The sequence below is a fragment of the Passer domesticus genome, chromosome 7, assembly GCF_036417665.1.
Source record: "Passer domesticus isolate bPasDom1 chromosome 7, bPasDom1.hap1, whole genome shotgun sequence".
NCBI classification, from domain to species: Eukaryota; Metazoa; Chordata; class Aves; order Passeriformes; family Passeridae; genus Passer; species Passer domesticus.
In genome coordinates this window covers 8829667-8856643 of record NC_087480.1, presented here as the reverse complement: position 1 = coordinate 8856643, position 26977 = coordinate 8829667, and the positions used below count along the sequence as shown (strand labels likewise).

At 47.1% G+C, this 26977-nt stretch overlaps 2 protein-coding genes across 2 annotated transcripts; both read right to left on the bottom strand.

Moving 5' to 3' along the window:
* Positions 1 to 4233: 4233 nt before the first annotated feature.
* SLC25A5 (solute carrier family 25 member 5) lies at positions 4234 to 6289 on the bottom strand. The gene is made up of 4 exons (XM_064426758.1): positions 6086 to 6289; positions 5484 to 5970; positions 5228 to 5368; positions 4234 to 4629 (listed from the first exon to the last, which is right to left on the bottom strand). Exons 1-4 carry the CDS (start codon positions 6194 to 6196, stop codon positions 4472 to 4474), a joined length of 897 nt encoding a protein of 298 aa, XP_064282828.1. The 5' UTR covers positions 6197 to 6289; the 3' UTR covers positions 4234 to 4471.
* Positions 6290 to 9346: 3057 nt separating this feature from the next.
* On the bottom strand, positions 9347 to 24898 carry SLC25A43 (solute carrier family 25 member 43). The gene is made up of 5 exons (XM_064426757.1): positions 24529 to 24898; positions 21869 to 22110; positions 20734 to 20906; positions 10718 to 10852; positions 9347 to 9691 (listed from the first exon to the last, which is right to left on the bottom strand). Exons 1-5 carry the CDS (start codon positions 24798 to 24800, stop codon positions 9488 to 9490), a joined length of 1026 nt encoding a protein of 341 aa, XP_064282827.1. The 5' UTR covers positions 24801 to 24898; the 3' UTR covers positions 9347 to 9487.
* Between the last annotated feature and the right edge of the window lie 2079 nt (positions 24899 to 26977).

The following is a 26977-nucleotide window of genomic DNA, read 5'->3' as shown; positions in this document are numbered from 1 at the left end:
TTAACTCAGCAGTGCTGTCTTGTTCCCTGCTCAGCCCAGCCTATTTCCAGAAGAGCCCGTGCTGGTGTGCAGTACTGGGGAGGGCAGATGTGTGGGTACACAGACCCCTGACCCCCTGTGGTAGCACAGTCCAGCCAGGCGAGGGCCTCAGGGCTCCTCTGGGAGTGATCCAAGCCTGGGGGATCTCTGTAAAAATTCAGACTTTTTTTCCCAAGCAAGAGTAAAAGACTTTGACATCTGAAGATAGGTTTTGATCCATGTGAGATGTGCTGGGATGCAGATGCTGAGTCTCCAGTTGTCCAAGGATGAAGTGTGGTCTTGCTTCAGGTGACACCAGAACAACAAGCTGACCTGGGGATGATGGGATTTATTGCCAGGGTTAAGGCTGGCAGTGACAAAAGCTGAGGACAGGCTGTGAAGGGGCTGCCAGATGGGGATAGGAGCATCTTTGCAATTTGGTAAGGCACAAAGAAAATCTGGCGAGTGTCCCAGCTCAACACAAGTTGTCCAAAGTAGCTGTTACCAACTTCCTCAGCTGCCTCCTGGAGCCTTGTGACAGCACAGCACAGGCTTCTGGAAGGCCAGTCCACGTTCAATCAATGTTTGTCCTTCTCATCACTGGAATCTGCCTAGTTTGGCTCAGGACTTGTGCATGGACCCAGTCAGAAAGGGGAGTGCCTTGTATCTTCTGAGTTGCTTTTGATATACTCTAGTTATGCAGGCCATGGCTGAAACAACTCCAACACAGAGAATCTGATCCAATACATTATTATGTATTTCTTACTTCAACTGGAGCATTCACAACAGTGTAAATCAAATTGGGTTTTTCATTTCTAGATCTAAATTAATTAAAATACATTAGCTGGCTGTAGCAGCAGGAAGCAGGGTCACCAAGTTCAAACAATTGATGAAATGTCCTGTTAAAATAGATAAAAGCAGCTGTCCTGCAGGGTTTCCCATACCCTGGTAGCAAATGGGCAATCTGTAGCAGAGTTCAGACCAAAGAAAAGTCAGATTTCACGTTACAGTCAGACATGTAAAAGTCAACATTTGTTTTTATAAATCTGTAGATACAGGCAAATGATATATTTGTTTAACTGAGCACCATATTGTATGTAAGAAGTTGTCTATCTGCAGAGGTATCACAAAATGTGAAATAAAAGTGAAGGAGAGAATCTGTTTCAAAAGTAATGGCACACATGGACACTTACCTTACTGTAGTTCATTACTTAGTTCAGACCAGTTTCCAAGCACCTTCACAAAACCCTAGTCTGATTTAGCAAGTCAGAACAGCTCTGGGTGTAGCAATGGTGCCTGGCTCCCCATAACCTGTGCAAAACCTCCACACAATTTGTAAACACTCAAGAGAAGTGGTAACAGTGAATCCAACCTCCCCTGAGTTAATCACAGCTGTGCCTGGGGAGCAGCATGGAGGGAGGGGAAGTTTCTGGTCAACCCTTGCAGCTCTCCTGGTGCTCCATGTTGGTGCTATTTTACTCAGTGCAGCTGGCTTGCTCTGAGTTGTTGCATTGATAAATGCACATTGATAAATACACATAATGTGCATGACAAAATGATCAGCTTGGGAGCAGCACTAACTGATCAGTCTGAATCATAGTCTCAGCTTTTGCTGGTGCTGCCCTAAAGAGGCCATGGGGCTTTGCCACATCCAGGCATTTTAAAAGTACAAAATTATGGGCTTGTTTAAAAGGATCCAGGGCTGGGCTCCAAGGATGGAATAGAAGCCTTGCAACTCCCTGCTGAGGAATCCTTATGACCCTAGCTGGCCACAGCACACTGGGGATTTGGACAGATTTCAAGGCACAAGTGGCCAATCTCTTTGTTGTCAGCCAGAAAATCTCCATCCCCGTGCCAGCAGCCAGGGCTGTAACTCCTGTCAATCCCAGCAGGATCAGAAAGCAACAACCAGCAAACCACTGGTGGGATGACACCTCCCAGAGCCCTGATGCTGCCAGTCTTGGTGTGGGGTCTTGGCAGCTCCTGAGGACTCGTTGTTCCCAAAATCACCACCCCCAGCAGCTCGGTGTGGCTCCAGGCTGTGCAGAACTGGGGCTGTGTCCTTGCAGGTGTGTGGGCACAGCTCTGTCCCCACAGCCAGGCCCACCATGCACGTGCCTTGGGCAGCTGATGGGGCCACTTGTGTGGCTGGGCAGTGGCAGAACAATCCCCACTGGGAACAACTGATGTTACCCTGCATGCCAAAGCACTGCCCCTTCCCCTGCCCCTCTGCCCAGACCCTGCCAGTCATGCAGGCAGCACATGAAAGATGCTGGGGCAATGCCTGCCAAGGGTGACAAGGACACAGAGGCAGGGGCACTCCTGTCTCCATCCAAAGCCCAGAGATACAGCCTGGAGTCACCCAATGATTGCTGAAGGGGACAGTGGAGTGGATGAGCTGGCACTCTGGTCTTCTACAAGTCAAGTCCTTGGGGTGGGATGCTCTCCACTGCAATACCCAGCACAGAGCCAGGCACAGCCCAGCTGGGGCAGGCTGGTGCACAGGGAGCATTCCAACCATCCCACAGCAATCACCACCTGCCCCAGGCACTGCCAAGTGTCACACGATCCCCTGCGCAGCTGTGCTGTCAACACCTCCTAAGCCTGGATTTATGGCTGCTGAGACAAAAGCAGCACTACAGGCACTCACCCATCCCTGCTCACCAGCAAAGGAGCTGATGCACCAGGCTGGACACAGCTCCTGTGGAGGAAATCACAATGTGTGATGTTCAGCCCTTCCCACAGGAGAACCACACTTAAAAGGAAAACCCACCCCCATCCATGCCATTCTTGGGGCAGCACAGCCCAGTGGACAAAATGCTGTGTTGGAGGGACTGCACTCAGCTTGCTGCCTTGCCACTGGCTGGCCTAAGTCCTTTTCTTATGCCTCAGTTTCCCCACAAGAACAAAACCCTTAATCCCTGTACAGTGTGCTCCCGTGGGAGGCAACAGCAGCAGCTGAACCCCCCGGCCTGGTCCCCAGATCAAGCTGCTCCCAGGGAGCTGCCAGCAGGGGGGCAGTTAAAACCCCAGAAGTTTTAAAACTACCAGCCTGTAGTACTCAAACTGGAGTGCAGGAAAACCCCTTGTGGGCTCTGCCCTGCATCTCCCACCTGCCAGAGCCAAAAAGAGCTGTGAAACACATTCTTGTTTCCTGAATCCCCAAAGCAGTCAACAGGGCAGGTAGCTAAAACTAATTTCACTCAGTGCAGCCCTGCACCCCAAGTCCAGTGCACAATCTGTAGGTCTTAAGGATGCCCCAGCTCAGCTCCTTCGCAGCCTGGCACACAGCCCAGCTCAGTGCCTCAGTCACCCATCACTGTGTGCAGGAAGAAATGATGCACTTACCTTATTGTGCCAACAGCCTGGCCATGCAACCTCTGTGGAGGAAAGGACAGGGAAGGATGCCCCATGCTCAGCAACCAACAGCATTTCAGAACAGCCCTTGAAATCCAGGAGAGCTTAGCAGCAGGAGGCTGAGAGCCCTTACTTAATAAGCTGGCACCTGTACAACAGGAGAGGGCCCCTGCCAAGCTGCTGCCTGTGCCCCAGCACTGCCCACTGCTTGTGGCATTGCTTCAATCTCACCTTTACAGCCTGTTTCACCTCCACAGCAGGCAGTGGGGGATCTCACACTGCAGCAGCCCAGGGGCAGCTGAAAATCATCAGCAAGGACAGCTGGCTCAGCTCTGAGGCACAAGACTGTCTCCCATGAGGAAGGCCTGTGCCCACTCACAGGGACCCTGGCAGGCCAGCACCAGCTGCAGCAGGAAGGTGCTGTGCTCTCATGCCTGGCTGCTCTGCTTAGATTCCAGCATTAAAAACAACTCTTGCCCTTTGCAACACAAGGTCTTGTTTAGCTGCCTTGGGCAGTGCCTGAGATTGGTTTCAGTGATTGAAATCAACTGCTTTGAGCAGGCCTGGGCAGCCAGAAAGACCAAAGGCATGGGGGAAGTGAAGAGACTCACTGATCTGAAGGGCAGACCAGGAGAGCATCCCCTCACCACTCCAGATCCCAGGCAGAAACCAGGCAGCCTACACCACTGGCTTCCCCTGGGGAGGAAACACTACCTAGCTTCCTTGGCAGCCTGCACTCAGCAGGCACCAAGGCTTGCAGGATGGAGGTGGTTCATCTTCCTCCTCCTCTACAACTGCTGAGACTCCCAACCCCCTCATACTTTGACTGCTGCAAGAACAAACATGAGATGAGGAAAATTGGTTTCAGATTTTTATTTCTCTGTACTTTTTAAGCAAGAGTGACTGAAATAGAAACCATCATGAGTCCCATCAGGGGGAATAGTTTGATAAAGACAGGGCAAGCAGCCACCCCTGCCCCATGCCAACCTGTACAAACATCAGCTGCCACTGTTTAGTAACTAGATGGTTTTCAAACAAGTCCATGAACAGTCATAGACTACACAGAACAACATGCCAGTTCACAACAGGAAACAACTTATGTATACTTCTTGATTTCATCATACAGGACTAAGACAAAAGCACCGCCCATTCCTCGGAGTACGTTTGACCATGCACCTTTGAAAAAGGCCTTGGAGCCCTCATCCCGGGCAATCTTCCGCCAGCAGTCAAGAGTGCCAGAGTACATTATGTCAGCTGCAGGAGACAGACAGCTTTAGGAACTGGATGCCCACAACCCCCAACATCCAAGTCAAACAGCCTCATGCATCTACTAGCTTTACAATCTCAAGTGCATCCCATTTCCTGGCTGGCTTTCTCCAACACTAGCACATCAGAGACTGGCCAGGAGAGATGGTGCTGCTGCTGCATTGTCTCTGGGAGACACTGGAAGGACCAGTTCAAGCAGAAGGCAGCAACTCCTTGCTTTGACAGCAACACTTCCAAACCCAACAGCTACTGCACAGTTGGCCAGGCTGTGCCTGCTACAGAGGCTGTCTTTTCTTGTCCCAGAGACACTGGCTTGCAACATCCAAGGGCAAGTTCTGCTGCTCCTACATACTGACATATACCTGACTTGTGCATGCCACCTTACAGGTGTGCTGCACAGGCCAACCCCACAGTGCCCCTTCCTGTCACCTGCTTCTGCAGCCCCTCCTACAGCCCTGCTTACAAGAGATGAGGATATCTACACAGGCTGATGAAAGCCAAGCCACTCTGCCTTCACTTCAGCTCCACCACCAGCCATTGATTCAGGGATGCCCAGTAACTCTCACACAGCCAGGAGGGAACTCACCTCCTTTCCGGCCAGACTGCATCATCATGCGCCGACGAACCGTGTCAAAAGGGTAGGACACCAAACCAGCCACAGCAGTGACGCTCTGAGCGATCATCCAGCTGACAACAATGTGGGTGTTCTTTGGGTCTGGAAGCATGCCTGCAGGAGAGAGGCTTTGATGAGAACGGCAGGTAAGCCACCAGCACTATGGAAATGCACTCCAGGCCTGCCGCGGCCCAGCATCTCCGTTTTTGTGCCGTTTGGGTCAACCTACCCTTGGCGGTGTCGTAGATGCCGAAGTAGGCGGCTCTGTAGATGATGATGCCCTGCACAGAGACGCTGAAGCCCTGGTACAGGCCCCGGAGGCCATCTGAGCGGAAGATTTTGACCAGGCAGTCACCGAGCCCACTGAACTCGCGGTCGGCCCCGGCTTTACCCACATCCGCTGCCAGGCGGGTTCGGGCAAAGTCAAGGGGGTACACGAAGCACAGGGAGGTCGCGCCGGCGGCGCCCCCGGATGCCAGGTTCCCGGCGAAGTACCGCCAGAACTGGGTTCGCTTGTCCACGCCGCCCAGGAAGATCTCCTTGTACTTATCCTTGAAAGCGAAGTTGAGGGCCTGGGTGGGGAAGTAGCGGATCACATTGGCCAGGTTGCCGCGCCAAAACGAGAGGATGCCCTGCTCCCGCGGGATGCGCACCACGCAGTCGATGATGCCCTTGTACTGCTTGTCGGCGGAGATCTGCTTGCTGGCGTGCTGCACCTGCAGGGGCCGAGACGCCGCCGTCAGCGCCGCTCCCCGCGAGCCCCCGGCCCTCCGCCGCCGCCCCCCCTCTCCTTGCGGCGACCTTGCGACGGCCCCGGCCGCCGGCGCTCACCTGCAGCAGCAGCTTGACCCTCTCGATGGGCGCGACGGCGGTCTTGGAGATGGCGGCCGCCACCCCGCCGGCAAGGAAATCCTTGGCGAAGGACACGGCCGCATCGGTCATGGCGGGAGCGGCGCGAGCGGGAGGCGATGCCGGGCGGAGGAGGCGGGAGGCGGCGCTGAGGGGGCGCCGCAATGGCCGTTAATATAGGGGCCGGGGCGCGAGCGTGGGCGGGGCGCACGGCCCGCCCGCCCATTGGCTGCCGCGGGGGGCGTGGCCTCCGCAGGGGGGACGGGGCCGCCGTTGGAACTGGTGGGGGGCACATGGCCGCGGTGAGGGACGGGGAGCGCGGGATGGGGAGAGCGGGACAAGACAGCCCGGGATGGGGAACAGCGGGACAGGGCAGCCCGGGATGGGGCACAGCGGGACAGGGCAGCCCGGGATGGGGCACAGCGGGACAGGACTGCCCTGGATGGGGCACAGAGGGACAGGGCAGCCCGGGATGGGGCACAGCGGGACAGGGCAGCCCGGGATGGGGCACACCGGGACAGGGCAGCCCGGGATGGGGCACAGCGGGACAGGGCAGCCCGGGATGGGGAGAGCGGGACAGAACAGCCCGGGATGGGGCACAGAGGGACAGGGACCGCGGAATGGAGGACTGCACCCGCACGGCGGGCAGCACACGTACGCGGCCCGGCCCGGTCACACCACCCGTCGCTACCCCGGGAGGGCCCGCGGCCCCTCCGCGCCACCCCAGAGCCACGGCGGTAGCCGGGCACAGCAGAGCACGCTGGAGCGGGCACCGTCCAGCCCCGTGTCTGAGCCGCAGCCGAGCCCCGCTCGCAGACCCAGGGGACGCGGTGACCCTGCACAGCGCCCAGCAGTGACCGCGCCCGGAGTCCCGTGCAGCCGCAGTGCCCAGCACAGCCCAGCTGCGATGCCCAGCCCAGCCCAGCTGCGATGCTCAGATGCCCAGCCCAGCCCAGCTGCGATGCTCAGATGCCCAGCACAGCCCAGCTGCGATGCCCAGCACAGCCCAGCTGCGATGCTCAGATGCCCAGCACAGCCCAGCTGCGATGCCCAGCACAGCCCAGCTGCGATGCTCAGATGCCCAGCACAGCCCAGCCCAGCAGGAACCCACCCCCAGCGCACAGCGGCATCCAAACGTCCCTCCAGCAGAACTTCACCTGTCCAAGAGTTTAGCCTTGCTACTGACTTATTCTTCATGGTCATACGCCATTGTACATGTTAATGATCCACTGATGAAGGGCTTTCTTTCAGGGACATCTGAAATATTTTAGTGCTGCCTTTTGGGGATTTATCATGTGTAATTGTGATTGCAAAGGACAGGCTTGGTTGATAAAAGAATAGTGCTTGATAGGTCATAGGAATGCACTATGATACAAAGGTGGTAGTAGCACATCAGAAACAAGTTAAGAGAGCATTTTGACTCACTTGACTCTTACAAGGTTTGAACAGTTGATCAGACATTCATAGGTACCCATTCAATATTTAAAATCTATTTAGAAATACAGTATTAGTAAAAAAAATACAGTTATGCTTGGACAAGGCAAGAAATCCTTTCCTCCCCAACATGCTTACAATTCACATCTCCACATCCATACATGTCCAGTAAGTCTCAGTATTATTACCTGTACTGTGCCCATGGGAAAACTGAGGCACAGAGAAAGAAACATGATCACTAGGCAGGTTGGTTAGAGCCAAAAGTACTTACAGCCTCAGTGTGATGCCTGAGCACCAGATCTGCTCTCTACCATCTTAATTTTTTGCTTTCTATGCCTGCATTTCTTCACTGAGAAAAAAGTCAGTATGAAGCACCACTGCAGCAGAACAGAGCAAGTCCATTAAGAGAAATACTGCAAGACTTCAGCTGTAAGATACATCAACAATTAGTTCTAGGTGCAAGGCAGTTATCCCAAATCTTTCTGCAAGTTTCTCTCCTCAGTTACAGACTGTTCCCTCATGGATTTGCCAATGCCTCATCCTGCTGTGACATGTTCTAACCAAGCAGTTTCTGAGATTTACTTATTTTCACCCATCAGGGGTTATAAACAGTGCAAGAACACAGCTGAGGAGCTGTGTAGAGCAGCAAATGCTGTGCCAAGCCCAGGCTGCTGCAGCTCAGGCTGGAGCCAGTGCACACACCTCTGTGAGCTGCTGTGACTCCCACGCTGCCAGGAGCACACACTTCCCACATGGACATGGCCTTTGGGTTTCCTATCAGAAGGCACTGGGGTGGGGCTGTTCCATAGCTGAACTTCTGCAAAGGAACTGGAGCAACACCACAGTTCCTAGATATAACACGAGATGATTTTTGTTGTCCAAAAGCTGCCAAGAGGCCCATCTGTGGCAGTGGCAGTAACCTGGTGGTTTTGCAGAGGTTCCTTCCTACAGGACCTGTCTGCAGCCCCTGGAGCACACAGATAAAGTGGTCAGTCACAGGTGGGGTGCATGGTGCTATTCTCTCTGCAAGTTCAGAGCAGCCTTAGGTCTGTGCACTGGAACTAAAAAGTGGTCTAATAAAAAAATAGAGCTTTAAAAGTACCTAAACAACATGACAGAGTTTGTGGCTCTGAAATATCTAACACATTTAAGAACTGCATTTTCCAGGAAACATTTCAGTTAGAGTACTTCAGGAAAATTGTTTTTCAGAGTGTGAAGTAATTCACATACATGCAGTAACAATGCACGAGAAAGGGAGGAATATTTTTGAGTATGCACTTAAGTTTGCAAGATTGTCATTCCAGTGTATTACAGTCCATTTTGCACATTACAGTTCTGTCTTATTAAAAGCACAGTTGCAGCAGCATACATTCATCTTTGTGCTGGAGATTCAGACAAAAATATTATTCTCAAGTACATCTCAAAAACTAAGCAGTGGATTTGGGAGTGTGACTGAACTAATTCTGACTCTGTAGAATGCTACATCCACACAGTATCACTAAAAACCTGGAGATTTCAGTAGAAATTCTTGCATGTTGCATGTATTTTATTCTGTCTTATTATTTCTGGCTGACTTGGTATCTCAGATTGCTTTAAGAAAATCCATTTTCTTAATGCTTTTGGAGACAATCTATACTCTCATCTCTATTCTCTTGCCTTTCTGCACCTGGTTTAATCTCATATGGCTATTCAGTTTTAAAAAGCACCTAAAATAATGCCATTTCAAGTTCTGTAGTACAGAGTTTTCAAACTAGTTGCATCTTTCCTCCTCAGTATGTGCTTGCCAGACATATACTTAATACCCACTCAGCAAATACAATACAGATTTATTCTTTCCTGTCACAGGTGTCTCACTACAAGAACCACGCAGTCCACTGAAATGTCAGTACCTGTAGCTCAGCATGTCTTTCTTGCAAAGGTATTTGTGTATCTGCAGTGGACACTCTGATGTCAGTTTTCAAGTGCTGATTTCCTGGGCTCAAGGCTTTCCCTTCGGAGGAGCTTTAATTCTCTCAGTTCTTGTGGGTGTAAGCTCTGGTCAACCCCAGGTGTTAGCTTGTAATTTAAAGGAGATTCAATATAACCATTTCTGTAGAGACAAACCCGCTTGCAGAATTCGAAGGTGCTAAACATAACACCGAAGTATGGCACAATCTGATTAAAAAAAAAAAAGAAAAAAAAATTAAACTCACTAGCAGCATCCAGAGCTTAGGTGTTTTAAAAAGAGGGAACTTCTAGGACTTCAGATCTGATCTAATAATAGACCTTGTCCTCATTTATATAAAATCAGAGTCTCATCTCAAGCTACGCTGGCAGCTGCAGTGTGCTAAAAGTAGGAGTTTATTGTTGTTACATAACTAATTATAGCAATATTGTGAGGAAGAAGATCTGTGCTACCCAATAGATTACCAGAACTTGTCAAATACCCAAGCACATCCTAAGCAATCTCAGCAAATCCTGGCAGGAAATGTGGAATTTATTCTACATACACTGGAGTGACTCCACGATTTTCTTCTTTGGCCCCATGCAGAACCAGCAGCTCCAGGGCCCCTGGCTTTGTATCAGCCACGGTAAGGCAGTCACAATCAATCCTACTGTCACTCAATTAGCACTCATTAGCTGACCTGTAGTACTCTATGTAGGTAATCCTCATCACAGCACTATAAAACGTATTTATGTAAATTAAATTACCTTCTGTTTAACCTACCATGCTTTATTTCATGCTTTCAACTCAGCAAAGGCTGCAGTAACTGATCCACACGCATTAAATAGCTGGCTGAAAGCACTGCTTTGGACTTCTGGGCAAGTGGCTTATACAAGCAGGCTTTTTTTACAGCTCACTACAACATGTCAAATGACTGAAGCTCAGCTCAGAAGGAGAACTTGTTTAGCTGTCCTAAGTGGATTGCTTGCAATCCCCCATCCACTCCACACCTTGTGTGTTAGGAGATGTTGCAATGAACTTTCAAGTGGTGACATCTAGAAGCCAAGCTTGGATTTGGGGAAATGCAACCAAACCAAGTTCCAAGGCTGGTTTATAACGTATCTTGTCACTGATTCTGTCATGAGTGAATGAGCTTCTAAGTACAAAGGTATGTCATAAGCTTTCTATCCCAGCTGCCCAAAACTGGCTTGACTCCTTCAGGACAGTATTGGACTGGGGTGAAAGCAAAACCTCACCTTGAGCAGACTGGGTGTGAGGCCACTCCACAGTCCAAGCACACCTTTGTTCTTCACAGTTTGCCGGAAGCAGTCAGCCATGCCAGTAAAATGGACATCAACTCCTCCATAGTGGGGAAGCCAAGGACTCTGGGCCTGTCAAGAGACACCCACAGGGATTCAGAACAAGCAGAGAAAAGCAAAGTAATTAATTATTTTCTCCATCCTTGTATATAAAGAACAGTCAACACCAGGTTTCAACAGACAGATCTGGATTCCTCCCAGAATGATCTAATTTGCATTAAAATAGAAATTAAAAAGGGAAAGAACTCACTCTTTGATAGGTAGGAAAGTGAACAGCAATTTCACACAGTGCCTCCTTTTGTACCATGTCACTACTAGAAATAAATCCCACCCTTTTGAGGACAAACCATCTGAACCAGAGCCACTTATCCCATGAGCCCCATGCCAGCTGCTCAGGTCCAGGCAGAGATATTTCACACTCCTGGCAGTGGAACACAGTGAGAGGGAAGGTTGGAGCCACACTGCCTTCCTGCAGCTCTGCTCAAACCAGCTGGCTTGTCTCTGGCTGCTGAGGCTGTGTCTCACTGCTGTGACAAACATGAGCTGTACCACAGGCTGAGGAGCAGCAGCCCAGCAGAAATGGAAGGATGGAGATTTCAGCCAGGCTGTTTGGTTCCACCAAGGGCTGCAGGTGAGCAGTGGGTGCCCATGCTCCCACATCAATGTGCTCACATGATAAGGACCAGCTGAAGTTAGCTGGGGAGAATCCTGCTGGCTGGCAGCTGAACTGCCAACTGCAGTGCAGTGTCTGTTCACATGGAGGAAGTGTAGTTGGTCATTTTTAACAGCTAAATCCTTTCTTCATTAATCTCCTACTGCGTTAGCACAGACAGGATAACCTGACCTTCAATAATCCCATCCTCATCCATCTGTGCACATGCAGCCATGGATTTATTTTGCATTGACAAATCAGGGTTTCACTCAAACACATGGCAGGTGACACTTTGGTGTCAGGGGCCCAGGACACAGATTGATGCCTTGCAAACTGATCATCCTAAGGTAGAAGTTAGATAAAAATGGGGCTTGTACAGTTAATTGATGGATGAATATGTGTATCATGATCCACACATTGATCTGAAGCACCACACTGTGCAGTGATTTTTCACTCCTTCTCTAGACTAGCCTGTAGCTTCTCAGAGCTGCTGAGCCTATGACAAGCCTCATCAACTGACAAGTGGTGATGAGATTTTCTAGGTGCCTTAGCTATAGCATTTCAAGTACTTGGCAACTGAGATGCTGCAAAGGCAAACAGATCAAAACTCACACTCTACGTATATAGGAGAAATTGCTAATCAAATTGTTATGGGCAAGTCTACTGTTAAAATTTAAAGGCTGAAAAAAAACCCTGATAATCCCCCACACTAAGGGCATGTCTTCTTTCTAAAAAAAAAACCACAGATCATAATTTTTTTCTTATTTTTTTTCTGCCTGATTGAAATGAATGTGAAATACCTCTTATGGCAGGTAACAGGTAAAAAACTTCTGCACAGACTTTCATGTCTGTACTGTAGAAGATGCTGAGTGCTCAAACTGAGACTTCAGAAACGAGTTCCATAAGAATGGTGACTTTGGCACCAGCAATGCTTAGAAGAAAACTAAAATGATTAAAGTATCCCTAAAAATGCAACAGCAGTCAGAGAACTGGATTCAAAGCCCTGTTCTTCTTTCTCAACTGCCAGACAGGTTCCACAAGGTTTGTGGGTTTTTTTTTTGTTTGTTTGGTTTTTTTTTTTGTAAATGAAGTTATAAGCAGCCAAACAGCAAATAAAGACAGGTTTCTGAAATGTTTCAAGAACACAAGAATGCTATTAACATGTGATTCCCTTCCTTTTTCAGTCCCTTTGTGGTAGGCAGGGCATGGCCTGCCAGAATTTAACTGCAGGAGTTTGACTTAATCCCCTTCATTACTGTTCACACTGCAAAGGCACAGATCAAAGGTTTGAGTACAGTACTCTTGCCTGCAACACCAAAAGAGGTGCCAAGCACAGTGCAGGTTTCAGTAACACAGTAGACGCCTCCAGAAGGCAGTTTAAAAGGAACAGGTAAGTCAAGCCCCTAGATTTCCAATCTGCCCACAGACACTGACCTTTTAAGAGATTTACTGAAATTATTTATAGTACTATTTCCCATAGACAGAGCTTTTCTAAGATTTCAGTCTGTGATGTAAAGTATGTGTTGCCAGCCTTTCTGCTGAACAGGAGCTGTATGCTTCTAGGACCCTACACACAGTAATTAAATAACAATTGTCCACAGAATCTCAGAATCACCTACTGCAAGAGGAAAACTAAAAACTGTATCAGTGTTGTAGTTAAAATTTCAGTATTTTGGAACATAGCTAAATGAAGTTAAAATGCATTAATAAAAGCATAATCCTGCAAATGTGTTTCATTTGGCACTGTTGTTCATGAAAAAGAGTAGCTGTGGGTTTTGGTGTTCTTCATCTAAGCATGTCCACCACCGTTCAACCCTCACAACCACCCTATGGCACCAGAGCCAGAAAATGGAAGGAACAAAACAGACCAAAACAGACCAAACTGGTTTTTCTACCTCCTTTGCAGAAACCTACCGTGAGATACAAATCAAACAGCTAATCTCATCCCCAAAAGGTGAGGTTCATGACAGAGAATTTCATGCACCTCAAAGCAGCTTGAGGAATTCCTTGCTTTTGACACCCCTGGACACTATGGTCTGCTGCATGGAGACCTGTTTCTTCTGAAGTCTTCCTTCCTCCCAGCTGCAGCTGTCTCAGACTGCAGGAGGCTGGGGTCCAGCTGCCTGTGCTGGTAACAGAGCCAAGGAGGTACTCATAGTAGCAGGGCTAAGTTGCTTGTCTTTTTACCTCTGATGGGCTGTGGGCTCTCTAAATGATTAAAGCACATCAAATGCAGAATTGTCTCCACCCGCTCTCTCACAAACACAATATTTTTACATTCAGAGCCCACCAAGTTGATTATGCCACTGCAACACATCCACAGAGGTGTTCACTGTTCTACTGCAGCACTCCAAACCCAAGAGACACGTACAAAAACATGCCCAACTACCTGCACACAATATTCTTTTAAAAGAAACAAAACATTTAAAAAAGGGTGCAGTGTCATGACTGCAGGTTAATTGTTACAGGTAATTGTTACCTGAAGACTCTTCAGACACTGTCTCTCCCATTGTCTGCATTAAGAGGTGACTGCCACAACAACATAATCCCATTTTGGGAACTGATCTCATAGACCTTTTCAATGACCTCCCTCAGCCCCTCTCCTGTGCAGATAAAAACTTTTCACTTGCTTTTTGGGACATTTTGGTTTGCAATTATTTGTATTCACATCAGAGGCTATGAATTCATGTATTTAATCCATGTACTTCCCCCCTTTTCCCTGCTCATAAAGTTTGTTGGCACAAATATTTACTATTTATTTTTTGAGTAGGCGTTAATCTTGGCACAGAGTATGGAAGATAACTAACAATGAATAGCTATCATCAGTGGTATGCTACCCTGATGGTGGATAGAGTAAAACTGCTTATTATTTACATATTTTCAACAGATTCTGGTGTCCTACATTTCTGATCGCTTAAAAAAAAAAAAGTACAGGAAGACAATTTACACACAGCTCAAGAGTTCACACTCTTAATCTGAGCTAAAAAAAGAAATCTTTGCAGTCTGGGTTAATAAGGGCACAGGCAACAGGCAAGTGCAGCTGTAGTTCAAAGGAAACTGAAGGTCAAGGATTGCAGTTTTCATTCAAGTTAATACCACTCCAGTCAACAGAAATTTCACTCAAGTGAAGACTGGATGCTTGAAAGAGTGTTACATTCCACTACAATGAAAAAAAATTAAAGCGTAAATACATGTTAATGTGTTGGGAAAAAAGGCATCCTCTTGGGCTTAATCAATTCCTCCTCCTAAAGGTCAGCCTTACTCAGCAGTCATTCCCTGTCAGTGGTTTGGTAATGCTGGCTGACCCCTGGTTAAAGTCCACCCAGAGGTATTCAGGCACAGAGGAAGGTAAACCATGGCAAGCTAGCAGGGTATCAGCTCAGAGCAGCACAGCACAGCTGACCTGCAGTGTTCTGCACTCCAGGAACACCTTGTCCCTTCCTCTGTAACCTGAACTGGGAACAAATCATGTCTTTCTGGGAAGAATGGCACCAAGTGAGCAAAACAGCTTCATGCTTGGTCAAAAGCTTGACTCTTTGCTTTAGATACCTATCACCAGGCCTGTGTACCCTGAGGCTTCACAGTTTGTTGCAGAATTCCTCCTTTGCTGCTGAGCCTAAGCTTCCTCTGCTTTAACACCTGCTGTGTGATAAAGTATTTATACAGAATATAGAAGTCTTTTTCCTCAAGGCAGTGCAAACCCCTTGCATGAGCAGCTCTGACCAAATGCCTCATGATGGTTCAGCTCAAGCCCTTCAAATGGGTGCATCATTTTCATGCACAGTAACACTGATTTATTTAATGGTGCAAACCCCTAGGCAGACTGGCTTGGTCCCACACTTCACACAGTGGATGGCAATGCCAGCTCCTGCATCTCCTGCTGCCTATCTAGGAACTGAGGAGAAAACTAATTTTTAACAGGACTGGGGCTTTTCACAGGTCATACTTTCATTTGCCTTATGTGGATAAAATTAAGGATTTACACAAAATCAAAATAAATCACCTACAAGAGAATCACAGAATGAACTAGGTTGGAAGAGACCTTTTGGGATCATCCAGCCCAACCTATGATCTAACACTTCCTCATCAACTAAACCATGGCACCAAGTGCCACGTCCAGTCTCTCTTTAAACATGTCCAGGGACGGTGACTCCACCACCTCCCTGGGCAGATGATTCCATTGCCCAGTCACTCTTTCAGTGAAGAATTTTTTTCTGACATCTAACCTAAATTTCCTGTGGCGTGGGGAAAGTTTAACTCAGTCTTAAGACTGTCCTCTCATTCTGTCATTTGTTGCCTGCAAGAAGAGACCAACCCCCACCTGACTACAGCCACCTTTCAGGGAGCTGCAGAGTGATCAGGTCACCTCTGAGTCTCCTTTTTCCCAGGATAAACAACCCCAGCTCCCTCAGCTGTTCCTCACAGGGCTTGTGTTCCAAGCCCCTCACCAGCCTCGTTGCCCACCTCAGCATGTGTTAGGGGATCTCAGAGTCCTCCCCAAACTGAGGGCCCAGAACTGGACACAGCACTCGAGGTGTGGCCTCACCAGTGCTGAGTACAGGGGCAGGATGACCTCCTGCTCCTGCTGGCCACACTGTTCCTGATCCTGGCCAGGATGCCATTAGCCTTCTTGGCCACCTGGGCACACTGCTGGCTCATGTCCAGTTGACCAGTCCCCCCAGGTCCCTTTGTGCCTGGGCTCTGTGCAGCCACTCTGTCCCCTGAGTACCTGTAGCACTGCAGGGGGTTGTTGTGGCCATCAAGAGAGCCTTGATCAAGTTTTAGCTCCTGGTAATGGAGTGTTTTCCATAATTAGTCACCTCACATGTCACAGGTACATCACTCTAAGCACAGACAAATGGATACAAGCCTGTCCTGCATTACTGATGCAGAAGTACCCACGTTGGGGGCAGCAGTAATAGCTGTACCTGCAGAGCCATTACTGCATTCAGGTTATGTCTGTAACAGCTGTGTGTGAGCAGCAGCAAACCCAGCCTGTGCCAGGTCCTGTCTGCTGGGTGAGCTTGTGGAGTTTAAAAAGGTGGGCTGAGTTAACCCATCTGATCTGTCCCAAAGCAGATTAAAGTGCTCTCACTCACACCACACCGATGACAAAGCTGAGGCACTGTAAGAGGCTGGCACACATGATCAGATGGCACTACCATATCTCACTTTGGGGGCATGGTGGCCATTTTAGTGGCTGGGGAGATCATTTGGAGAGAATTGCATTCTGGCATCCCTCAGACTTCCTGCGTTCCAAACAGGTGCAATGTGTTCTGCTTTTCTTCAGCACACCACTGTGTTGCAGTGCAAAGCTAACCCACCTCAAGGTATTGCATAATTATCACACCACAGCTTCTTGGATGGACAGGTTCAGAGTCAAGGCAGACCTCACAGCTAAAACAGCCCAGTCCTGCTTCCAATTCTTGATCTACAATTTCTTCCTCTTATCCAGTTTTCCTACTAACACTGTTCAGTGTTCCAGCTTAACAGACAGTCAGTCCTCAAGCTTTTCTCCTGTGGAAGTCTGGGGATCTAAGATACATGCTTCCGAGATTTGTTCAGATTCATAAAAGCTGATCTAGGCTGTTACAGAAGGCAAAGCCTACATTATGCTCCATAGCTTTTTTCAGACATTGTGTCAACCATTTGCCAGACCAAATACTTCCCTAAGCATCAGAGCAGCATTCTGCAACAACTTCAGAAAGTGGTATAAAATATCTTTGTAATAACATCAATGAAACAATAAAAATTGCAGGTAGCTCAAAGTATTCAGATATAACAAAAAAAGGAAAGAAGGGATTTTACTTAGACCTAGACTCATTCAAAGTAATATTTCCCTGCTAAAGGCAGAAAAAAAAAACTGAAAAAGAAAAAAGTGTTCTTGTATGCAAGTCTTGTATGCAAGGTAAAAAGGGCATACTTGAACATGGCTTAGAAACTGGATTTAACAAAGAACACTATATTGTGAGGTAAGGAGTGAAAGCCAAGAATAATAGTCAGAATGATATAAAGATCAGTAAGATTTTGTTCAGAAAGTGAAACATCATAAAAGTAAGTCAGGAAAACACTTACTATAGAACATAACCCTCTCTTTCATTAATCCCCTTCTACAGATGCACAACAAAAGCCATATTTCCATGCTGAAACATGCATACAGTACCTCTGAATTCTCTAACATGCCAATCAGGAGCAAAGTGAAAAAGGGAAGACAAAGGAATAAGATTAGGATAAGCACAATATAGAGGACTCAAATATTCAGTAAGACTCACTCATATTAATTAACATTTATTTTAAGAAAAACATTCAAGTATATATAGCAAACACAGCATCTTTAAAAAAAAAAAACAACAAAAAACTTGATAAAGCTAATTCTAACAGCAAAGGTGGAAGAAGTCATGGTTACAGAACAAATCTGACATCATAAAGCATCACCAAAACACAATTCTTCCTCAGAAGAGCTGAGGAAGTAGGAGCTGACAGTCAGCTCCTACTCCCACAGCTGTCAGTGACAGAGGCAGCCAACGTCAGAAGTGTAGGATTCAGATACGTAAAGTAAGAAAGGAGGAAGCAAAATTATTACAATGGAGATCAAAAATAGCACCTTATCCTTATGAATTCTCCCATAGCAGAATTCATTTCCTAGTCTATGCAAACAATTCAAGCACTGTCCAGATGAGATGAATGGAGCTAATTCTAAGACTGCCTAGCACATCAGGTAAAGATCTTAATGGGATGTCTTGGTCTCACGCTTGTACTCTACCCCAGAATCAATGGAGACAACCTTCTGTCCTAGTTTCTCAGTTTTTGAAGTTCCTGAGACTGTCTTACAACTCCCTGGCTCCCTATCACCAGCAGCTTCACTGGAAAAATCTTATTTAAGCAATATAATCCCTCTATCTGTCAGACTGGTGGGACAAAAGGGAGGGAAAAGGAATCTGATACTGACTTCCACAGTGTGCTGGGTTCTTCTTCATACACCATAAACCCAGCATTCACTGCTTCAAAAAAAGCCCAGCACTTCTCCATGTGCACTGCAGAGCACACACAAGGCTCAGAGGTAGCTGAAGGCTTTGCTAGCCCCCTCCTCCTATCAGCCAGAAAGCTGAATCACTAAACAGAGGCTGCTCAGAATAAGATGTGTGAGAAAAAAACTAATCAGAAGTATCCACTCCCTCATTTTCTACAGAACTCTGAAATGTCTAGAAGGTCTTTTCCTTTTCTTTATTCTCTCCTTTCTAAGTCCATCCCTTTTCATGATACTTTTCCTGTACTAGGTGCTGTACTAGGCATTTCTCTCTTCTGTCCAGCACCCTACAAACTGCACAGACCAGCAAGCACAAAGCAGAGCTCATCTCTGCAAAGCTGGGCCATACCCTGGTGTTAACTGGAAAACCCAAACTTCTTGGATAACCTTGCAGGAATTCAAGTGCTTTGCTGGTTTCAACGTGGGTTGCAATTTTCAACAGGTCTCTTTTCCGGACAACTGAATTAAGCAATTTCCAGCACCCACCAAATTACAGGATTTCACACCTAGGGAGCTTGCTCTTTTGAAATATCTTTGTCTTCTCCCATGCCTTCAGAATAATCACTGAACAGGAGGTGTTTCTCTAAGCTCAGAGATTCACTATTCAGTGTTGCAATGCACTTATGAGGAAGGAACCCTCTCTGTTGATGAGCCTTTTGTTTCCATGCAAAGTATTTTTAGCCTCTCCAAGTCCTACACATTTAGGCAATAAATCCAGTTCCTGTATTGCCTGAAGTGCTGACCAGATGATTAAGCCTCCCCTCGGTGGAAGAGCACGGCCTAGTGGCAGGAAAATAAAACATGGGCCTGTCCCACTTCTTCACATGCCTGTCACGACACAGCCTGACACAACACACCACACCAGTTACAGCCAGAACTACTTCTGAACTGATCACAAAAGCTCAGTGTTCAAGCAACTGCTGCATCGACAGAAAATATTAAAAGGGAAACAGCACAGTAAATGCCTTTATTTTCTTTTATTCTTCAGGGCAACAGTATTGCTGTGAGCCTAAGGATATAAAGTAAAAGAAGGCTTGTAAGGAGTATTTGCTTTTCTTAGATCCACTGGTACAGCTGGAAAAAACAATCACATTTTCATGCTCAGAATTTTTCTGAAATATTTTATGAAACACCTGATGAAAGTGCTCAGTTTAAACCTTGACTTCTGGACACATCAGCTACGTTAGCTGGTCTGATAAATGCCCCTTACTCCTCCTGCTGAGGTTCTCTGCTACAAGATGGAGAGAGGGCAGTGGAGGCTCCTGTGACACAGCACCTGCACCCTGAAAAGGGGAACTGGGGAGCAGGAGAGGGAAATGCACAGTTTCACTGCCCTTTTGCTACCTTGTGACTTGCCAACCAGGCTACCACTTGATGAAGGGTGCAAGGACCTATATAAGGCTGCCACAATTAGTGACTGTTTTTCTAATAAGATCACAAAAGCTTCCCATAAATTTGCATTCCCAGGAACTAGGCTGAAAATCCAAACTCATGCCCCTGCCAGAGAATGACCATATGATGAAAGCTATTCATTGTCTCTCTACTGATGAAGTTCTAATGAAAAGTCAACATCAACAAGTGAGTTATCAGTGAGATGGAAGCTGTGGGATAGTGGTTGTTTTGTGGGGTTTGAGCCTTTTTTAGATCAGTATTGCTAAATTCCTGGAAAAAGGATCAGAAAGCTGTAGTAACTCTCCTTTTGCTGATGCTCCAGGAAAACAGCAGCACCTGCAGCTGGAAAGTCACTTGTTAACCAGAGAAGTCAGAAATAAGAACAAGGATAATGATCCTTCAGACTTAATACTGAACAAGTTTGTTTTGTGGTGAGGCACAAATGGCAGACACACAGGCTCTGAAAACCACATGGATCTCATTCATCCTGACTACCACCAAGGGAACTGAATTTCTTCAGCTGGCAAGCTTTCAGCCTGTATTCATTGAAGGTTTGCCAATTCTGAATTTTGAGAATTTGATGGAACTGCTATGAAAAAGGAAAGAAATAAAGCTACAGAGATGGAGTCTGAGAGCATACACATATCCCATGACAGTACTTGAACTCACATTAAAGGTATAACAGCCCATTTGTAGCAATGATTTCCAGAGTTTAAAAACAAAACAACAAACGAACAAAAACCCACTAACAAGCAAAAGACCCAACAAAACCAAAGCCTCTGTAGCCTACTGGTAAGGGAAATAAAGTGGCACCCATGATCACCTAGCTAGTCTTGTCCCAAGCTCTTGCACCAAGCACCTGTGACAAAGAATGTTCTGTACCTGCATCTTCCTCTTGACAGTCTCAAAGGGGAAAGAAAGTGTCTGTGCCACAGCAGCTGCTACACAGCCATTTACAAAGTTCTGAAGAGGAGTGAAACGAACTATGGGTTCTTGCCAGATTGTGTCCAGACTGATGTAAACAAAGAATGAGCCTGCAGAAAACGGAACAGCACCTAGAAAGCAAACCAGACAGGATTAAATCAACACACTGTACACTCAGAGACAAGAGCTGCCCGTCACATAACTAGAAAGATGGGAGGAGCTGCTGCCAATTCACACCTCACATTCCACAAACCCAATCCAGATTTCGAAAAATTTTACTCTTTAGTCCCTGGTTTACCACCAAACACCCATATTGTACCATCTAGATATGCTGACAGGGACACACATTTACCTATTAAAATGTGCACATTGTCAGAATTATTAACTGCTACAGTCTCATGACAGGTCAGGTGTTTCTCCAGGTTCTCTCTTGTGACAGAGAAGTAAACAAAGCTATGTCTTCAGTCAGGCTGATGAGGGATACTTCTGGCCTCTTTTGCTTGTTTCATGCTCTCATCAGTTTTATAGTGGGATTATACATTTATTATTATTGTTGGTATGCATTTTATATAATGTCAAATTGCAAGAAAGTGGACTCAGGTAAATGGCATTTCTAAAGGCTATGCAGAGTAAATAGATAATTAAAAATTAATTTCAAGTAAAGCAAGAACATAATTAAACTTAATTTTTAACACCTACTATACACTACACTTCACACTGGTTTCACTGAACAGCTCAGGAGACACTCTCACACTTGACAGGAATTACAAGCATTCTGTGTGTGTGTATAAATGTGTTTGAAGAGTTTAATGGTGAAAATTTTGCATCCAAGCACAATTAGATCATCTATAAAAGAAGGAAGAGAGTATTTTGCTGAACATTTAACCATACATAAAACACTACACACTTGGTCCTAATTTGAAGTAATAAAGCTGCAGCAAAGGTTATCAGTATTGCAGTGCCTTGCAAATCTCCACATCCTCTACAAGAAAACATTCCTATTTGCTTTTTAAATCAAGTGAGCAAGTGAACACACTTCACAGCTGCAACAAAAACCAGGCAGTGAGGTGCTTTCACCCCAGAGCTGTTTTACCTAATATTGCTGGTGACACACCACGGTAGAGCGCACGGAGCCCCTCCTGATGGTAGATCTTGTAGAAAGCGTGAACAATTCCCTGGTAAGATGGTTCCAGGCGGTTCTGCACGATGAGCCGTGTTTTGATCACATCGCTGGGGTACGTCACGGTGGTGGCAACCATGCCAGCCAGGCTTCCTGCCATGATGGCTCTCCAGTGGGAAATATGGCCCAGCTCGTCCGTGAAAAGGGTGACAAGACTAAAGCAAACACAGAAAAGAAGTACTATTAACGACAACATGAAGAAAACACATCAGTAATTAGGGCAGATGATTCTTGCTGCAAATGTTCTTCTGTCCACAAGCCACTTCAGCAGCAGGAATTGAAATTTTAGCATGTGATTCATCCAAGATCTTATACATAACACCACACAAGCACCCATCTACAGGATGAAAAATCTTTCTTTTGTATTTCCATATACAGGATGAAACTTGCCATGATTCAAAACACATCTGCAAGAAACTATCTGATCATCAGTTAAAGGCGTTGGTCCAACCTGTCAGTTAAGGTTATCACGTAAGAGGAAATATGTAGACCATGACATCACAGGCCTTCTGAGAGCTACTGAACTTTGATCTGTTACTTATGTTGGGACACGAAGGTTCCCAGGGACACGCCTCAAGAGAAGACTTCTGCCCAGGCACTATTATGCTCAGGAGTTTAAGTGTCAATTTGAAAATTTGAAACTGAAGCACAGTTTAACAGCTACACACAAGTCATACATTTGTGGTGCATTGAAGGACTTTTCTATGACAGGAAACTCCTGCATCAGGGAGTAATGTCCTGGAGGGAGCAAGAAGCAAGTAAAAACACCAGAGTTTTAGCTGGAGATAAAGAAATGTATTATTCTATTTTGGTAGCATTAACTAAAACATCTAAACAGCACATCTACATTTAACCTGCATGGTGTGGAACAAAATAATGTGCAAATATTTACAAGTCACTGCTCGCTCAATGTTTTTTCATTTGAACGTGCATTTTCTATTGCATGACAAATTCCTGCATCTACTTGTCTCAAGCCCTGGGAGTGCCCAGGGCAGAAAGCCCAGCCAAGCAGAAGCAAAAGGGCATAAACCTTTTTTTCCTGTGTGTCTTATGCGGTTCCTAAACCACGCAGCCTAATTTTCCTGTGTGTGGACAAATGCATGGGGTGTCTCTAGGCACTACCTGATAGCATTTAAAACTGCCATGGAAAGACAAGAATCTGTGCAGAGAAATTGCTGAGGGAGAGTGGAGTCACCATCCCCGGGGTGCTGACTGTGCTCAGTCCTGCTCCTCCTGGGACTGTTTACCTAAGCTGCCCTGTAACATTTCTCTTTCTGTGTTTCTTGCCTTTACATACACCATTCTCCCAGAAAGTAGAAAAGACTTTCCAAAACCCCCAAATAGTGAGTGTATCAAGGACTAAGCATAGGCACCTTGTATTTAATTTCCTGGTAGCCTACCCATAATTCAGAACGCCCTGTACAAACCAGACACAAACTTTAGCCTTGCAAAAGGAATACACTGTTTCAAGCTGAACAAACAATGAAGTTATTTTGCTCAAAATCAACTGTTGTATGTTGGTGCTTTTTCTGTGAACTTTACACTTAAATTACTGTTTGTACCTTCCCACTCACATTATCTCACTCTTTGTTTGACCACTGTGTCTATTATGGCACAAAAAAAGCTGCCCAGTTTTAGGGTCACTTCATTTGTGGCCTCCTGAAGGGCGCAGGCAGTCATGGGCAGATGACGTGCGGGGACAGATGAGTGACAAACCCAGCAGGTTGGCAGCACCAGCAGGGCTGTGCTGCTGCCCGGAACAGAGCAGCTCAGCACCCAGCTGGGTGGAAATGTCATGTGTTATCATGAACAGCTGACTGCAATAAAAAAAAAAAAAGAAAAAAAAAAGAACGAAGCCCAGCCCCCAAAGCGGCAAAACATTCTGGTGTGTGCAAACAGCCAGGCACTCCCTGCAAAGGCTGAGAGATACTGGAAGCAGAAGGGAATCCCAGGAAACAGCAGGGTTGGCAGAGCTCCATCAGCACTGCTCCCTGTTCATCCCGCTGCAGTCCTTCCAGCACTTACCTTAGTTTAATATCTGTGTATTATCAAAAACAAGGTCTTAAAACAAACAATGTCATGTATCAACGTCACAACCGATCAAATTTGCTTAACAACTCCTGCATGATAGGGTAAAAATATCTGACTTGTGATTTTGTTATTTTCTTTGATACAGACAACATAAATACTTGAGAGTGTATAAATTAATTAGACAAACTGGTTGTAAAGAACAGATGTGACAGCCACACCTAAGGTTGCACTGTAACTTCATTTCTAAATGAACCAGAGCAAAAGAATTTTAACAGACTACCGACCCTTCATCATGTGAAGAATATCTGTGATTTGATATACAATTGCTGGCATATCACCAAGCCCTAACAATCGCTAGGCGTTGAACAAATTAGGTAAATAAAACTACAAGCAAGGCTCCGCGTTTTTGGGGAGAAGGGGCGCACACCCGGCAGAGACAGAGATCAGACTGAACCCGGCACTCTCCATCCGCTCCCCCCGTTCCGAAGCCGGCGCGGAGCGCAGCCCCGGAGCCCCGAGCCCCGCGCGGGCCGGTCGCTTACCGGCGGGAGGCGGCGAGCTGCAGGGCGCTGTAGGGGCACAGGCGCAGGCAGGCCGTCAGGTTCCCCTTCCAGAGGGCCCGCACGCCCTCGGCGCGGCACAGGCAGCGCCCGGCGTGGCGCAGCCCCCGCCGGCAGTGCCAGGTGCCCACCTGCGCCAGCACCGTCAGCAGCTCCAGCGGCGCCGTCAGGCTGAGGCTCAGCGCGCCCGCCAGCCCCGCGCAGCCCAGGCGCTGCAGGGCGGTGACCCGGCCGTCCCGGCGCAGCGTGGCCATGGCCCCGCCGTCCCGCCGGAGCGGAGCGGAGCCGAGCGGAGCGCACAGCGGCCCGGCCCGGCCCGGCCCGGCCCGGCGCGGCGCGGCCACAGCGGGGCGGCGCCGCCCGCCTCCGCCGCCGGGGGGCGCTGTGGCGCGGGGCTCCGCGCGCCCCGGGAGCGCGCTGGGGAGGCGGACGGAAAACCCGGAGCGGAGCGGGGGCAGGGCCGGAGCGGAGCGGAGCGGCGCTGCCCGCTGTGCCCCTACCCCTGCTCGCCCCTGAACTCATGGATTGCTGCATTGCTGCATTTCTGGAGCTGGGGAAAAGCCCCTCGCAACAGTGACCCAGCTGCACTCAGGACACACCCCTCACAATTAAACCTCTTTCCACAGGGAGCGAATGCACACCTTTCTCTTTACAATTAAATGTATTTCCACAGGAGGGATGCACACCTTTCTCTTTACAATTAAATGTATTTCCACAGGAGTGAATGCTCACCTTTTTCTTTACAATTAAATGTTTTCCAGAGGAGTGAATGCTCACCTATCTCTTTACAATTAAATGTATTTCCACGGAGAGTGAATGCACGCCTTTCTCTTTACAATTAAATGTATTTCCACAGGAGCGAATGCACGCCTTTCTCTTTACAATTAAATGTATTTCCACAGGAGGGATGCACACCTTTCTCTTTACAATTAAATGTTTTTCCACAGGAGCGCATGCGGCAATGGCACGGCTACACAAAAACACCACGTTCTGCTCCTGGAGCACTCTGTGTTGATGTGGAACTGAGTAACTGAGTGATCATCATTAGTAAGATTTATGAGGTCAGTTAGTTCAGGTTCTCTTGACGTGCTGCCAGAGGAAAAAAAAAAAAGGCACAGGGAGGGGACAGACGAAAGTGGAAAGGAGATACAAGTTGAAACCAGAATCTGTGGAATGAGGAGATAACAGCCAGTACGGAGGTAGTAGCAGAGATTGCTCCAAAACAGGATGTTCTGTTTCTTGTAACAAAAAAACCCAAACAACCAAACCAAAACACCCCCCCCCCAAAAAAAAAAAAAAAAAAAAAAAAAAAAACAAAAAAAAACCAACAAAACCCTGCAAGCCAACAAACCAAAAAATTAATTCCAGTCAAACTGAAAGCTATGTTCAGTGTCTTACAGTGCATCCAACAGAACAGTGTCAGATGACTCAGTCTGCCTCTGGCAAGCATGCTCTGCCGCTGATCCAATGGACTATTTCTAGATCAATAAATGAGCTAAAAGACATCTCTCTGGAATTGCATCTCTCTCCAGGAACTCGGCTATTTATGGTGTTGTACTTTCTTGGTGAGAAGAAAGCATTTAACCATCAAGGACAAGAAAAACAACAATAAATAGGTATAAATTGCTATGCATGATTAGTGCTTGGAAACAGAAGATTTCAAATGTTACTTCAAGATTTCAAAGAAAAGGGTGATATTTCTTCCAGGTTTTTTTCTTTTATTTCTCATCTGTACAAGACAAACCTCAAGATTCTTACTGAGCATTGGAATTTTCCATACAGTCTTCCTATTTCCATTACTCATTTTGGGGCAAGTTTTTCCATACTTGTTCTGGCAGATAAAATGAATCACCAGTTGACCTCAGCCTCCTGCAGCAATCCTTGGATAAGGAGGTGGTTGGTGTGAGTCTATTGTTATTTTTTCTCCTTTGAAAAGGGGCCTGCCAAAATAAAACCAATCATATATTAAAAAATAGGATAGGGCTGGATAGAGCTTTGAGCAACCTGATCCAGTGGAAAGTGTCTGTGCCCATGGCAGGAGAGTTGGAATTAGATGATGGTTAAGGTAGTTTCCTTCCTTCCTTCCTTCCTTCCTTCCTTCCTTCCTTCCTTCCTTCCTTCCTTCCTTCCTTCCTTCCTTCCTTCCTTCCTTCCTTCCTTCCTTCCTTCCTTCCTTCCTTCCTTCCTTCCTTCCTTCCTTCCTTCCTTCCTTCCTTCCTTCCTTCCTTCCTTCCTTCCTTCCTTCCTTCCTTCCTTCCTTCCTTCCTTCCTTCCTTCCTTCCTTCCTTCCTTCCTTCCTTCCTTCCTTCCTTCCTTCCTTCCTTCCTTCCTTCCTTCCTTCCTTCCTTCCTTCCTTCCTTCCTTCCTTCCTTCCTTCCTTCCTTCCTTCCTTCCTTCCTTCCCTCCCTCCCTCCCTCCCTCCCTCCCTCCC

What these genes read in the sequence shown, in the direction of transcription:
- SLC25A43 (XM_064426757.1), bottom strand. Translation starts at nt 24,800, where the DNA reads ATGGCCACGCTGCGCCGGGACGGCCGGGTCACCGCCCTGCAGCGCCTG. An exon ending in CAGCTCGCCGCCTCCCGCCG is followed by an intron (nt 22,111 to 24,528) that starts GTAAGCGACCGG and finishes TGTTTGCTTTAG; the next exon opens with TCTTGTCACCCTTTTCACGG. An exon ending in CTGTCAAGAGGAAGATGCAG is followed by an intron (nt 10,853 to 20,733) that starts GTACAGAACATT and finishes GTCTCTTGACAG; the next exon opens with GCCCAGAGTCCTTGGCTTCC.
- SLC25A5 (XM_064426758.1), bottom strand. Translation starts at nt 6,196, where the DNA reads ATGACCGATGCGGCCGTGTCCTTCGCCAAGGATTTCCTTGCCGGCGGG. An exon ending in GGGTCAAGCTGCTGCTGCAG is followed by an intron (nt 5,971 to 6,085) that starts GTGAGCGCCGGC and finishes CGGCCCCTGCAG; the next exon opens with GTGCAGCACGCCAGCAAGCA. An exon ending in GCAGTCTGGCCGGAAAGGAG is followed by an intron (nt 4,630 to 5,227) that starts GTGAGTTCCCTC and finishes TGTCTCCTGCAG; the next exon opens with CTGACATAATGTACTCTGGC.